The sequence below is a fragment of the Thermobia domestica genome, chromosome 4, assembly GCF_964235325.1.
Source record: "Thermobia domestica chromosome 4, izTheDome1.hap1.1, whole genome shotgun sequence".
In the NCBI taxonomy this organism is placed as follows: domain Eukaryota; kingdom Metazoa; phylum Arthropoda; class Insecta; order Zygentoma; family Lepismatidae; genus Thermobia; species Thermobia domestica.
In genome coordinates, this window is record NC_137457.1 from 307,622,471 (window position 1) to 307,637,939 (window position 15,469).

Sequence of the window (15,469 nt, forward strand, 5' to 3'; positions counted from 1 at the left end):
CTGGAACCGAGTTTTCGAATCCAGGTCTGGAACCGATTCCTAAGATCCGGTTCTGGAACCGGGTTTTCGGATCCAGGTCCGGAACCGGTTCTGAAAACCGGATCTCCGAGAACCGGTTCCGCCGGAACCGGAACTTTGTGGCCATCCCTATTACTTACCCACCAAATTTCGTTCAAATCCGGTCATTACTTACGGAGAAATGAAGTACCTGCCCATAACACCTACCTACCTCTGCTTGAAGTGTAACTATAACCTCCCTTACTGGTTACGCCAAGAGCTTAAAATAGTTAAATTTAGGTCTTAGATCGATTGACTTTTATTTTGCTTCAAAAAGAGAAGTTAGGAACATGACTCATAAACGTTTCACTTTACACAATTCGAAGAATTTTATACAGAAGTAACTTAACCCTACGTACACCAAGGGGTTACGCGTAACACCGCACACCAAGGAAGGGTTAAAAAATGTCCTCGACATAAATCATTATTTTCTGTCCCAGGAAATCCAATATCCTTCTCTATTTTGAACTAACTAGAAACTAAGATAATTGAAGGCACAAAATAAATAATTCTAATACATTTTCTGGGACTGAAAATAATGATTTATGTGAAGGACATTTTTTAACCCTTTCTTGGTGTGCGGTGTTACGCGTAACCCTTTGGTGTATGTAGGGTTTGCAGTTTTAACTACTATAACTGAAACCAGAATGTCTTTTTCGTTTAAGTGTACGACGCTTTGTGTCAGCTGTATCCGTAGCAATACCTAGTGTCAGAATCTTCAACTTGAACTGGAAATAATCTTTACGCACATTGGTAACACTTTACACCAAGGGAGGGTACTTTATGTCCACCACACATTTTTTTTTATTTTTTTTTAATTTTGGGCTATTTTCTAGAAGAAACATCCATAAAAAATATTATGCTAATAAAATTGACTCTTTTACCATCTTGGAGTACGTGGAGTTAATAAAATATGATCTTGTTACAATAGAAATTGTAACCACTTTTAGCATCATAGTTTTAGAGAAAGTTAACTTCGACATTCCCATTTAAAGAAGAGAAAGGGCATTTAATTCAGAACAAGTTGTGATAGGCTATACACACAGCGAAATAAAGACAATAGTAACTGAGTATACTGAAAACTTTCCTTGTGAACGAATACGATCTGTCGGATTGTCCACAAAGGAAGAATGTGGCAGACATTGAATAACTTAACGGCTATTCTTAGATCTTCTTCTTCATTTTATTGCCTAGCAATTCAATATTGAATACCTTACCAACTGTTCGCGTGCACTCGAACTACACAATTGCTGCGTGACTTTGTATATACTGTTTCTCCGTCGCATAGCTGATGCGAAAAGCAAAGAATTTTAAAAATGTAAAACAGGAAGCTATAGCCTTCGCAACACACACACACTTTATAAATCAAACATTTTAGTTCTTCGCGTTTACAAGTTTGATGGTTAACAAAGGAGTTTTTTTCTTTTTTTTTTTCTTTCTTTTAACCCTTTAAAGCTCACAAGCACTCACGTAAGCGTTCTGAGTACTGAAGCGAGCAGGGCCAGTTCTACCATATGGGGAACACGTACATTTGCACGGTCCGTTCAAAAATTTTGTGGTCCTTAAGAGTCTTCATCCCGGCAAAATTAAAATATCGCTAATTTTACAGTAATTATGTGATATCTTCAAATAGATAAAAGATAATTGAAATATGGAACAAGAGCGCCCTAGATAATATCATTTTGCGTGAGGTACCGTTATCACAAGTCACCTAGTGGCTTTATGTTTTCAGCTGTTTAGAAACGCGAAAATAAATGCCGATTTTCAAAATGGCTCGAAATCGAAAACAGATAAGTGAGTCGTGATAACGGTTTCTTATGTAAAATGACACTGTCTAGGGCGCTCTTGTTTCACATTTCGATGATATTTTATCTATTTGAAGATATCACATAATTAATGTAAAATTAGTGGTATTTTAATTTCGCCGGGATGAAGACTCTTAATTATTGGCCAAGATCGCAATCTTTTGATCCATTTTTTTTTTTTATCATTCCTAAAATTTTTGTTATATATAGCTAAACGCACAGTATGTCAGCGTGTTGTTAGTTCGATTTTGTTCAAGCATATGTAAACATATCAGAAACCAATGATGCTAATATGAGTGTCCGAGTATTCATGTGAGGCCATTTATTCAATTTTACGTCTCTGGTTATGTCCTTTAGGCTAAAGAAGACAGTTGATTATGGAAGTGAAAGATTATAAAAACTGGTTTAATGATAATTTGATTCGAAATAGGAGAACTCCGAGAAAAAACACGAAACACGTTGTTCCTTATAGCAGAAAGGACCTAGTGTTCATAACGTTCAAAGAAACTAAAGCCCGTGACAAACATCTTGGCATTTCAGCTAAATGAATAAAACGCAAGCTCTGACGCGATGTTGCCGAGTGCTAAGGGGAGTGGCTATGGCAAAGCGGACGAACTACAGCGCGATCAGGTGGCAGAGGATAGACGTGGATGTGTACAAAATAAACGTGGCAATACCACTGGCCTCTCATTTGCTAGCAGCATTTAAATGGAACTTGGAGCGCCGCCTTCAAATGACAAGATGTTTGTCACGGCGTTTTTTTTTTTTTTTTTTTTTAGTTTACATGACGCGGAATTAGTAAAACTTCAAAATTTAAACGGTAATTAACATTTCTAAGTAGTACGTAATCTAGGTACACTCATGTCCAAAATTATTGTCGCATGTCTATAAATATATTGTACGAATATAATTTAGTAATGAATTTTCCCGGTATTTCTTGTAATGTTAGTATGTGTATAATCGGCAAAGATATGTATGTGTTAAATTTCGTCAAAAGAGTAAGTAAGAACAATAAAACGAAAATAAAACTTTCTTGTCCATTTAGCAACATTTTGTTTTACTCACTCTAATTTTCGTATTTATAATTCTTTTGCCATGAAATTTACCACAAATGTACATTTCCCGATTGTACACATAGTAACAGTATTAAAAGTACCCTGCAAAATCGTTATCAAATTGTATTCTTACAAGAAGACAGTTATAGATATGCGGCAATCATTTTGGACATTAGTGTACATGTAACTTCGAATATGCTGTTGTTTTAGTAACAAACCTAAACCACTTGGAGTAACGGCCCGATTTGTGGGCCTGAGTTGCTCCACGCCATCTGTTAGCGACTAGCGGAACTACGTCCAACCTAGCGACAAACGCGTCGAACCACGCGGTCTTGAATTCAACGCTCTAACCACTAGAGTGCGGTGTCCCCCTCTTTTAATAATCATCCATGTTTTTTTCTTCCTTTTTTCAACTTTTCGAATAAAATCGACCTTTATCCATAAAACTGATGTTAACCCACTTTTCCAATATTTGTATTGCTTCTATCTTTCTATGACGCCATTCGTTATGTGGAAAGTGTGATCGAAAATGAGAATCACCACCCCAAGGAGAGTGTAAAAAAATATAGAATTTATGCCTCAAAATCAAAGCTTTTGCGACAGCATATCACAAGCTGCTGGAAAAGGGAACTTTTTTATTACCCTTTTTGATGTGGTTTTCCCATTATGTTTCGTCTCTGTTCATTTCAGATGGCGTTAATAAACCAGAGAGGACGCTATTTATAGGATTTTATAAACAGGTGATCATTTACAGTCACAAATAAAGCAAAAGGCGGGTAAAAATATATTAACGTTCATGATCATAAAAAGCGAAACTGGAAAATGCCAAATCATGAATCTCTTCGCAACACGAAAAATCTCTTTAGATGTTGTTAATTATATTTTCTGTGTACGGTCTATTTTCTCCAGTATTAATCTGCCCAGGATTTTTTCTTCAAATTTAAGAGTCTTCATCGCAGCAAAATTAAAATACCGCTAATTTTACATTAATTATGTGATATCTTTAAATAGATAAAAGATAATCGAAATGTGGAACAAGAACGCCCTAGACAATATCATTTTACATGAGAAACAGTTATCACGACTCACTTATCTGCTTTCCATTTCGAGCCATTTTCAAAATCGGCATTTATTTTCGCGTTTCTAAACAGCTGAAAACCTAAAGCCACTAGGTGACTTGTGATAACGGTACCTCACGCAAAATAATATTGTCTAGGGCGCTCTTGTTCCATATTTCAGTTATCTTTTATCTATTTGAAAATACCACATAATTACTGTAAAATTAGCGGTATTTTAATTTCGCCGGGATGAATACTATTAATGGCTTGAGAAATAAATAAAAATACGACATTGTTTTACTTCAAACTTCCCCCAGAAGTACAGTTTTCACAGTAAGATAACGTGTCCTGGTATGTTTATATTGTAATCACGCTTGATCCTAGCCATATGAGCTAAATACATGGTTCTGATTGGTTAGAGTTATTCGTTTCTCACCACGTACCATCACGCCAGATGCTGTCGGTACTCGTAGGTGAGCATGCTACGGGGCGGAGTAGTAATGCAAATCGCTTTTGCGGTGGATTGAAACCCGGTCCGAGGAAAGTTTTTATTTAAAAAAAAAAAATCATAATACTTTTACCATTAAAATAAGATGAAAATGATACTCATTTGCTCTCGTACGTAATATACAGAGCGTTCAAAAAGTCCTGAATCGTGGGGGTGGGGGACATTTGGAGGCTCATGGGGGACATTTCCAACATTTGCTGTGAAAATGTGTATATATATGCTACGCCCTGTACATAGTGCTTTTATGCCATAAAATATAAATTTTGAGTAAAATAATGTTCTCGTTGCTTTGAATATGTGACAATTCAGGTGTATAGAGACTTTTTGAACGCTCTGTATAATGCATAAATTGTGCTTTTTCCACCATTTACTGAGAGATTTCTGATAATCCTTATAAACAATGAAGTTATAAACCAACAAGAGTAAGTAGTGGGGCCTTCGCAAAGCGAGGGGATGTAGGGGTTAATGGAAAGTTAGAGAGGGGCAAAAACAACTTTATTGATCATTAAAAAAAAAAAAAAAAAAGTGATTTACTTACGTTACGAAACAACTGAGCGACCGTCAGCGAGCAAAGGGACTTAGAAGCCTGGCAGGGCTCGTCTTAGTCCACCTTTGACCCCATGATAATACCACGTGACACTTTGTCACACTCGGGTGGTGTAACTTCGATGTAAATCTAATCTCACCCGCTTCCTTGTGACCAACTTAAGGTTAGTGTAAAGGGCCAAGTTTTGCCGATAGATGTCACTACAATCTTCGTATCTCTCCCCATGTATTTTTTTTACCTTTCACGAAAATTTACAATTTCTTTTACAAATTTCGACGTAGAGACTTCAAATTTTTAGAGAAGGAACTTCATAACCTATTAAAGGGAACAATCCGTGCCGATTTTTTTTTTTATTTAGAAATTTCTTCATTGTTGAAACAGTTCCACTGTTAAAGGTTTGGATATCCGTTTCAACAATCAAGCCATTTCAACAATGAAGAAAATTCTAAATAAAAAATCGGCACGGATTATTGCCTTCGATAGATTATGAAGTTACTTTTCTAAAAAAAAATTGAAGTCTGTAGGTTGAAATTTGTAACAGAAATCATGAATTTTCGTGAAAGGTAAAAACATACATGGAAGAGATACGAAGATTGTACTGCCATCTATCGACAAAACTTGTCCCTTTAAACCAACCTTAAAACAGTTGCCTAGAGTAGCGCGTGAATATATATATATAATATGTGTGTGTGTGTGTGTGTGTGCACGAGATCAACTGCCATATTTGAATTTTAACAACACTAGTGACGCGATTTCTGCTGGTATCCTGTTTTATGCAACTTGCATACAGGCTTGAGTGGCCGCGGGGGGGGGGGGTTAAAAGTAACAGTCAAAATAGATTAGATTCGTTTAGGCCCCCACTACAGTATTTAATATACAGGGTGTTTCAAAACAACACCGACAACGTTTGGGAGACGATTCCTGACACCAAGGTAAGACAAAAAGTATAGACCAACCTGGGTGCAGAAATCCGTCATTTCGGAGTTATAGGCTGCCGAAAACATGAAAAACTGAACTTTACATATCCATAGTTCCAATACTATGGGACCTACCGTAGTCGGGTCAAGACTTCATTAAAGAACTGTGTGCGCTATCAAAAAAAAAAAAAAAAAAAAATCAGAATCCTGCGGTACTGACACAATTTTTCTGGAGGAAGTTTAGCTCCGGTTATATAATTTGAAGTACTCACCAACTACCTTTATAAAAACTATTGCGGATGTACCACAAGGTTCTGAAACATGGATATTTGGATAGGGCACATACTAACTAGTTCCTAAGTGAAATCTTGATCCGAAGGCGATAGGTCCCATATTATTGGAGCTATGGACCTTTTTAAAGTTCATTTTTTCATGTTTTCGGTACCTTTAACTCCGAAATGACGGATTTCTCTACCCAAATTGATCTATACTTTTTGTAAGTGTCAGGAATCGCCTCCCAAATGTTGTCGGTGTTGTTTTGAAATACCCTGTATTTAATACAGTTAATGTGATTGTATTTCATTTTCAGTGTCACTACTTTACAGAGGGCTCTTTCTTTTTCTTTCTTTCTTTCTTTTCTTTTTTTTTTATTAACTTAAGCTTTTAGTCAGAATTGAGCAGCTTAATAATGGAATGAGAGAAAGACAAGGGAGTTGAAAGAGAAGCATGGCGTGACTAGCGCTAATCCACGACTGATTGGTTCAATCCGGAATCGAGATCATCATTTCCGTTGAGGAAATTGGTGCTTCTGAAAGAAGTCAAACCGGGATCCATCCATCTTCTGCCTTTGACAATTTGTCCACCTAAGCCATCTCTTTGCGCTTTTCGTTTCGTTCCATCTAGCAAGTGTTGCCAGCACGCTTTGACTGATTCCTTCTTTTACTGTAACAGACTGAAAGCGATCCAAGGTTGTCGATTGTCGCGGTGTTAGTTGCGACACGAAGACTGTAGTTGCTAATGTCAACACATTAAAAAATAATAAAAGCCTATACTTTTATTCAAGTACACTGTCCAATCTGGCCATATAAAATATCTGGCACTATAATTAACTAACTAACTAATTCTATGGCCTATGGAACCCGTAGGTTCAATGCCGAGTTCACAAAAGCTCTCCACTGACTTTTATCCTTAGCCAATTGGATCCAGTTTCTACTTTGTATTCCTATCTCTGCGAGATCCATCTTAATATTGTCCTCCCATCTGCGCCTAGGTCTTCCTAATGGTCGTTTTCCGGTTGGTCTTCCAGTCAAGACTTTGAAAGCGTTTCTACTTTCTTCATTCTAGCTGCATGACTTGCCCACCTAAGCCTCCTAGACTTGACGACCCTAACAATGTTGGGTAAACCGTATAAATTATGTAGTTCCTCGTTATGAAGTTTCCGCCATTCCCCATTCCCGTTCCTCTTGGATCCGAATATTCGTCTCAGGATTTTGTTCTCAAATACTTTCAGTCTATGTTCTTCCCTCAGAGTAAGTGACCATGTTTCGCAGCCATACAAAACAACAGGCATGATTATCGTTTTGTATATTTTAAGCTTCAAATTCCTCGAGAGAATTCGCGACGACAAGAGATTTTGAACCGAATAGTAACACGAATTCCCTGCTTTTAGTCGACATTTAATATTTACAGTAAATTCAATATTCTTAGTTTAAACTTAGGATTTTCAAACTGAATCATCAACGCACCAAATTTTGCTTGTTAGTTTCCGAAATCCGTTAAATCGAGATAGTTAAAACCGATGGATAAGTGTATATGATATATTTCAGCGAGTACTTCGTTATAAATATTCAACCTTCTTAACTAATTTTATTTAATAGAAATTACGTTTCCATTCTTCCACCGTACAGTATTTCCTTGACAAGTGTGATCTGTTTTTGCACCTTTGGAACTAGGTCGCGAATGGGGGATGAAACAAACATTTTTTACCTTGAAGGAAAGGAATGAATACGAGTACACATTACTCAATTCAAACGTTATAATTTGTATCCACCGGGCTTACCCTAAACTTACTGTAAAGCTAGGTTGCCTTGCTGCAAGAATCTTAGGAGAGAGGTGAGCAATGGCGATCACCTAAGAAAAATGGGTTATTACGTAGTAGTTTCATTTGCAAAATGTATTGAAACAAATTTGTAAACACGTAGTACAATCCTTTTAAAATATGTGTGTAAAATAAAAAGAGGATCATTCTTTCAGTTCGGAAACACGATGGAAAAAAACTCAAATTGCTACTTTGGTCGTCATTCCCATCACATGTTGGCAATGGCCATCACAGTATTCCAAAAAAAGAACTTCATAATCTATCGAAGGCAATAATCCGTGCCGATATTTTAAGTAGAATTTTCTTCATTGTTGAAATGGCTTGATTGTTGAAATGGATATATCCAAACCTTTAACAATCGAACTGTTTCAACAATGAAGAAAATTATAAATAAAAAAAATCGGCACGGATTGTTCCCTTTAATAGGTTACGAAGTTCCTTCTCTAAAAATTTCAAGTCTCTAGGCTGAAATTTGTAAAAGAAAGTGTAAATCTTTGTGCAAGGTAAAAAAATATATGGGAGAGATACGAAGACTGTAGTGACACCTATCGCCAAAACTTGTCCCTTTACACTAACCTTAACTCCCATGTAGAAATTACTGGAATGTTTTCCGCATTATGAGAAGTTTATGAAGGGTTATGATATAACATTTACCATATTTATTATTAGAGTATATTGTGTAATGATTTGCGTATCTTTAGACGATGCTCTTCATTACGTTCGTACAATAAATTTATTAATTTATAGGGTTTATATTCTGAATAATATAAAACATTGAGATCTAGAACTAGGGTAAATAAGTGTTGCTTATGCGACTCGAGAAATTTCTCGTTTCGTCTCAAATTTAGAAGGTACTTTTCGTCTTATTTTCGAGACGAGAATTTCTCTTCCTCGTCTCGAATTTAAAAGAGACTTGTTTTCGAGACGAGAATTTCTCTTCCTCGTCTCGAATTTAAGAGACTTGTTTTCGAGACGAGAATTTCTCTTCCTCGTCTCGAATTTAAAAGAGACTTGTTTTCGAGACGAGAATTTCGTCTCGTGAGTAACACTAAAAAATGACATTCGGATACCGGAAAATTCTACAAGATATTTTGAAAACCAGAAAATATAATAATTTAGAAAAAAATAAAGAAATATAATCAACAAGCTGTAAAGAAGAGATGATTGATAGAGATATAAATTATTAAAAAAGTTTATAGCAAATTTTGTTGACGGCGGGAAGCTTTTTTTTTGTGTTGTTGTTGTTGTTAAGAACTCAGTCACCGGCAATTGTTCTTATATTAGAATCATGACCTTAACTTGAAGGACCTCTCACTATTGTAAGAACCGCCAGCTATGATTAAGATACAAATATTCCACTGACAGAATTCATTCTTCTAATTCACGAAAAGAGTTAGGACAAAATTTGAGTGGCTTCCCTGTTATTTCCCACTTAATATTCATTCAACCTCAATTTAAACATCTATTCTTTTTTATTTCAACGTTCCTACTGACACAGATATCATCATGTAAGGAAGCAAACCAGGGAAAGATGAACTTGAATATACAGAGCGTTCTTTTCTCGAAGCAGTCTTGGATAGAAATACTTTCGTTTCTTAAGAATTTATTGTATTTTATAGACATACCTAGTTACCGTGTATTGAAAAGTAATGATAGGAATTGAATTCAGGGTCTCAGTTTGAAATACACATTTTATCCTCCATAGAAACTACAGAGTAGCCCGAGCTTTGTTTAAGAACTAGGTCTCCTTAATAGCGATGCCCGCGTGAGGAGACGAAACGAGAGTCAATTTTCTTGAAATATGAGACTAGGCTGAGCGCTAGTAATGAAAAATAATTTCTCGATACGAGACAGCACGTTCACGACACGTTTTCAAGACGAGATAGCACATTCACGATACCTTTTCGAGACGAAACAGCACGTTCACGACACCTTTTCAAAACGAGATAGCACATTCACGGCAACTTTTCTAGACGAAACAGTGCATTCACGACACCTTTCAAAACGACATAGCACATTCACGACACCTTTTCTAGAGGAGACAGTGCATTCACGACACGTTTTCAAAACGAGATAGCACATTCACGACACGTTTTCAAAACGAGATAGCACATTCACGACACGTTTTCAAAACGAGATAGCACATTCACGACACGTTTTCAAAACGAGATAGCACATTCACGACACCTTTTCAAAACGAGATAGCACATTCACGACACCTTCTCGAGACGAAACAGCACGTTCACGACACCTTTTCAATACGAGATAGCACTTTCACGGCACCTTTTCTAGAGGAGACAGTGAATTCATGACACCTTTCAAAACGACATAGCACATTCACGACACCTTTTCGAGAGGAGACAGTGCATTCACGACACCTTTTCTAGAGGAGACAGTGCATTCACGACACATTTTGAAAACGAGATAGCACATTCATGACACCTTTTTGAGGCGAGACAGTGCATTCACGACACGTTTACCAAACGAGATAGCACATTTATGACACGTTTTCTAGAGGAGACAGCGTATTCGCGACACCTTTTCAAAACGAGATAGCACATTAACGACACTTTTTCTAGAGGAGACAGTGCATTCACGACACCTTTTCAAAACGAGATAGCACATTCACAACACCTTTCCGAGACGAGACAGCACGTTCACGGCACATTTTCAAAACGAGACAGCACGTTCACACCTTTTCTAGAGCTAACAGTACGTTCACGACACCTTTTCTAGAGCTAACAGTACGTTCACGACACCTTTTCTAGAGCTAACAGCACGTTTGCGATACCTTTTCGAGACGAGACAGCACGTTCACGACACCTTTTCGAGACGAGACAACACGTTCACGACACCTTTTCTAGAGCTAACAGCACGTTTGCGATACCTTTTCTAGAGCTAACAGCACGTTCGCGATACTTTTCCACAACGAGATAGCACATTTACGATCTTTTCAAGGGGAGATAATACATTCACGGCAACTTTCCGAGACGAGACAGTACATTCACGATACATTTTCGAGACAACAACACATTTACAACATCTTTTCGAGAGGATACAACTCCAAATCTCATTTCGTTGCAGCACTAGCACACACACCAAGACATTCTATAGCATGTCCCAATTCAGATGCCTATTTTTCGTTACACTTTTCGGTACACTGTGTGTTAACTCCTATACATGCAGTTTTGTTTGTAGCATGTAACAAACTCTGTCAGTTGTGTTGTTGAGACGTGATATAAGGACTCACTTAACAGTTCACTGCTAATTACTAGGAAAAAAATTTACTTTAGCGGGTGATTTTAAGAATATCATTCCAATGTTCCCATAGAACATAGCATACTGTATATGTATTGCTGTTTGTTGAAGGTCACCATTTCTTTTCAGTACCTGGACTATATGAGACTTGTGCATGCAGTTAAAGGTGGAATCTTTCGACATCACAGTAATATGTTCTTCAATTTTTGAACCCTGTCTCACCGGGAATCAAACTCGAGATCATATGCACCAAAGGCCCACGCGCTAATTACTAAGCCAACATAATCAGCTGTAGTTTTTGGAAGGATGCCCATCCACCCTAAGACCTATACACTCCCCCACATGTTTCTGATCTCCAATAATGTATCCTAGTATAGCCTTAATTAAAAGTGTTTTTTGTATAAATTATACATTTCTAATCGGGTTTTTAAAGTTCATAACTGATTTAAACGTCTCTACTGGTCCTGCTAAAATTTCAGTGGATTACTGTCATCATCTCCAATATTTCTTGTTGTTATAGAAGTATGTGTATTTTTTTTATTACACCGTATATGTTTTATTAATATCTCGTGTGTACATGACACTTTTTTGATTATTCCTCGTGTATAATATAATTTTTTAAAGACTTTGTTTTTAAAAATCTAATTCTTTGTTTCTTTTGTGTGTTGCAGGGAGCCGAGGACGGTGGTGCTGAGTAAAGGCAGCTCGGGTTTGGGTTTCAACATCGTGGGCGGGGAGGACGGGGAGGGCATCTTCATTTCGTTCATCCTCGCTGGTGGACCGGCGGATCTTAGCGGCGAGCTCCGTCGAGGTGATCAAATCCTCAGTGTGAATGGCATCGACCTCCGAACCGCTACCCACGAACAGGCAGCCAATGCACTCAAGGTAACTACTTCACTGACCTTTCACTTCTTCACTTTTAGTGGACAGTATGCAAATAGGGACTACATTAAACATACAGTGTTGCCAGTTGATAAGGCAGTAGATTTGAGTACTAAACAAGAAGGTAACAAGAATTTCAAGTCTTCCAGTTGTTTTTCATGTTATTTTTCTTTTTCGTTAGAATAATAATAATAATAATAATAATGATAATAATAATATCTTATTACATTTAAAACTACATGAACATACTGACAGAAAATAAAGGGGTACTTCCGGTTGACGTGGAAAGTTGAAATTTGGCATGATTGTAGCTTTTCGGGACTAACCCACAGTAAAATTGCTAAAAGTGATTTTTTTAAATTTTTAGTGTGTCTAAAGGGGTGATAAAGAAATTCTCCATGTTATTTAAATGGACTTTTTAAAACTTGTAATTTGATGTTTTAGGTATTTGAAATTGGAATAAAAATTGAACTTCGGTATGCTTGTACTTTTTTTCTATAGGATTATTTAACAAAACCATTAAAAATAAAAATTCCGAACTTTAGAGCGGTTTTATGGGGAACTGAGAAAAATTCCCCGTGTTATTTATTTGGGACATAAGTTATTGGACACTTCCTGTAGGGCTACAATGATTAAATTTAACATAATTGTAGCTATTCGGAAAATTGCCAAAAGTGAATTTTTTTATTTAGGGGGTCTAAAGGGAGAGATGAAGAAGTTCCCATGTTATTTAAATGGACGTTTTCTTTGGGTACAAAATGTTCTTTTAGGTAGTTGAAATAGGAAAAGAAACTTCAAAATCGGTAGAATTGTAAGTTTAAGAGGTGCGAAGTCTGTAGGCCGAGCTAAAACGGGTATAATGGAACGTACCAGCTGATATTCGTATATTCAACTGTAATATCCTTAGTTCGATAACCTTTTCTGTTTGTATCAAGGTAGTTGTTCTTAATGGACATATTGTCGTTAACAAAATAGACTACTTTACTTTAGATCTACGCTCTTAAATTCAAGGAAATATTGAGAGCAAATGCACGAGATTCACTCTTGAAGGAAATGCTGATAGATACCGTATGTGATGTGTGGGTCTGGGGACGATGCCCCCATCTGGCCAAAGGCTAGTTATTTATTATAAAATCGTGAGTGTAGTCAACAATTGTATAGTACATAGTAGAGGATGTCAAAATCATACGTCAAAAAAAAAAAAATAAAAAAAAAATAAATAAATACTGATAAAGGTATCTTGAAAATAAATAATATTTAAGTTGTTAGTCTTCAAACACAAAAATGATATACATCCGTTTGATGAAATTAGTGTCGTAACTTCAGAGTGGAAGGACAATTTGAGTACAGTTTTCAGTAAATTAAAAAGAATGTAGTTTTCTGTACCTTCCAGCCATACTACCGTTATTCCCAAAATAAATTTTACCGAACGGAAAGAGCTTTTGTCGCTGACTGTACATAATATTATCACTGGCTGAGTGGTATAATACTCATGTTTGGAAGGAAGGTTCCATGGTTCAATTCCTGGGGTCCGTGCAGATCTATTGTGAACGGCATCATATCACTGCCTTTTTGTTTTGAAGAGGTTTTCCCGTTTCTTTCCCTAATCTCATTCCATGAGTTCCTTCATAACCATTCACTTCCAATACTTTCATAACCATTAATCAGTTATCTCCCTTAGCCTAAAGGAGAGGAGAGACGTATTTTTTTACCCCATGAGTTGTTAAATTAAAATGTTACCTTTCCTTGACATGCTAAATTAAAATTTTATTTTTTCGCGAGACATTAAATTAAAATTTGTTTTCTTTCGCATGAGACGTTGACTTAAAATGTAATTTTTCCCCTCTGTTAGACTTTTAAATCCAAATTTTGCTTTTTTTTTTTCTTTCGTGAATCATTCATTGTTCTTTCGTGAAATTTTCATTGTTCCATGATACGTTAAATTAACATTTACTTATTCCATGAGACGTTAAATTTTGCTTTTTCTGTCAAACAAAGTAGTAGTATTTTTTTTTTTCACGAGATTAATTATTTTCCCTCCCGTACTAGTCAAGAATTTTGTACACACATTTAGACTATTTTTCAGTTGATTTCAGATTTGTGCGTTAACACACGAAGGGGGGGGGGATTCAGAGGGGCTCAAAATTTTAAAAAAAAATTAAAGAAAAATTCCGATTTCTCTCAAACTTCCCCACCTCAGGTTGAAATATTTCTATTCTAAAGAGAATGAGATACGAACCGTGATAACCTAGGATAAATAGGGCTGATGCTGTAGCTGCTTGACTGAAAGTCTATAATTTACCTTAAAAAATAAAACTTAAAACCATTAATTGATTTTTTTAATATTTTATTTAGAGTACGGACGTAGAAAAAAAATATCATTGTATTCCTTTTCCTTACTTCTAGTAGTACGGAATTGTGGGAGGTGAAATAAAGTCAACAAATAAAACAAGAGAAGCATGATCCGGAAAACGTGTAATCTGATGAGGAATTAGAAAAAAAAAAGGGAGAAAAAATCCGTTAATTAATTTTGTAAGACAAAGAAGAGAAGCGAAGTCCCTTGTCTTTTTTTTTTTTCATTTCTTTTTAGTAAGGATTAATGTCACTAAGTTGATTAAATTTATAAACATCTCCTTCTTTACTTCCTGTATTTTTCTTTCTTATCCTTGTTTAAAATTCCCTCCTCGTCTTCTTTAAGACCAGAAGCAACATTTCAGAATCGACAGACAGACTGGGATCATAAATTACACGCTGTAACGGTATTATTGCTTGTAAAGCAAGATAATTGGATGGCCCTGAATCCCTCAGACACTCCTCTTCACTATTCTAACTACTGAATTCATCGTTTGTATAGTGGTTATAGACCGAATTAGCCCTGGAGAAGTAGATATTTCCAGTACGTTTTTAGACGCGAAATTACTGTCACTGCCCGATGGGCTTTTGCATGAATTGTGGTTTCTGTGTGGCTTGTGTTTCTAATTGGATTAAACTGAAATGGTAGGGCGGGGAGGAATGAAAGAGGAAGCTTTGAAGTGATTTATTGGTTCATTGCATTTCCTGCAGAGAGGTAGATAAGTTTACAGTTTGCTAACAGCAAGGTTTGTTCATTGCTTACTCTGTGTAATTTGATATTCTGTTCCACTAATGTCTTCGAGTTAGGATTTTACCGAAAGGCAGGTTCTAGCTTAAGCTAGACTGCCATGCTTCAAGAATCTTGTAGCTGTCATTAAAAAAAAAAAAAAATCCTTGCAATCCCATATTTCTATTTACTGTTTACACTTTAC

General features: G+C 36.4%; 1 protein-coding gene across 1 annotated transcript in view; it reads left to right on the plus strand.

The window, feature by feature from the left end:
• LOC145684280 (disks large 1 tumor suppressor protein-like) overlaps positions 1 to 15,469 on the plus strand; it is a gene marked incomplete in the record, with an annotated part of 1,496,324 nt that overhangs the window by 1,404,070 nt on the left and 76,785 nt on the right. Inside the window, 1 exon segment of the mRNA XM_081756423.1 lies at positions 11,975 to 12,188. Coding sequence (XP_081612549.1) covers positions 11,975 to 12,188 — 214 coding nt within the window.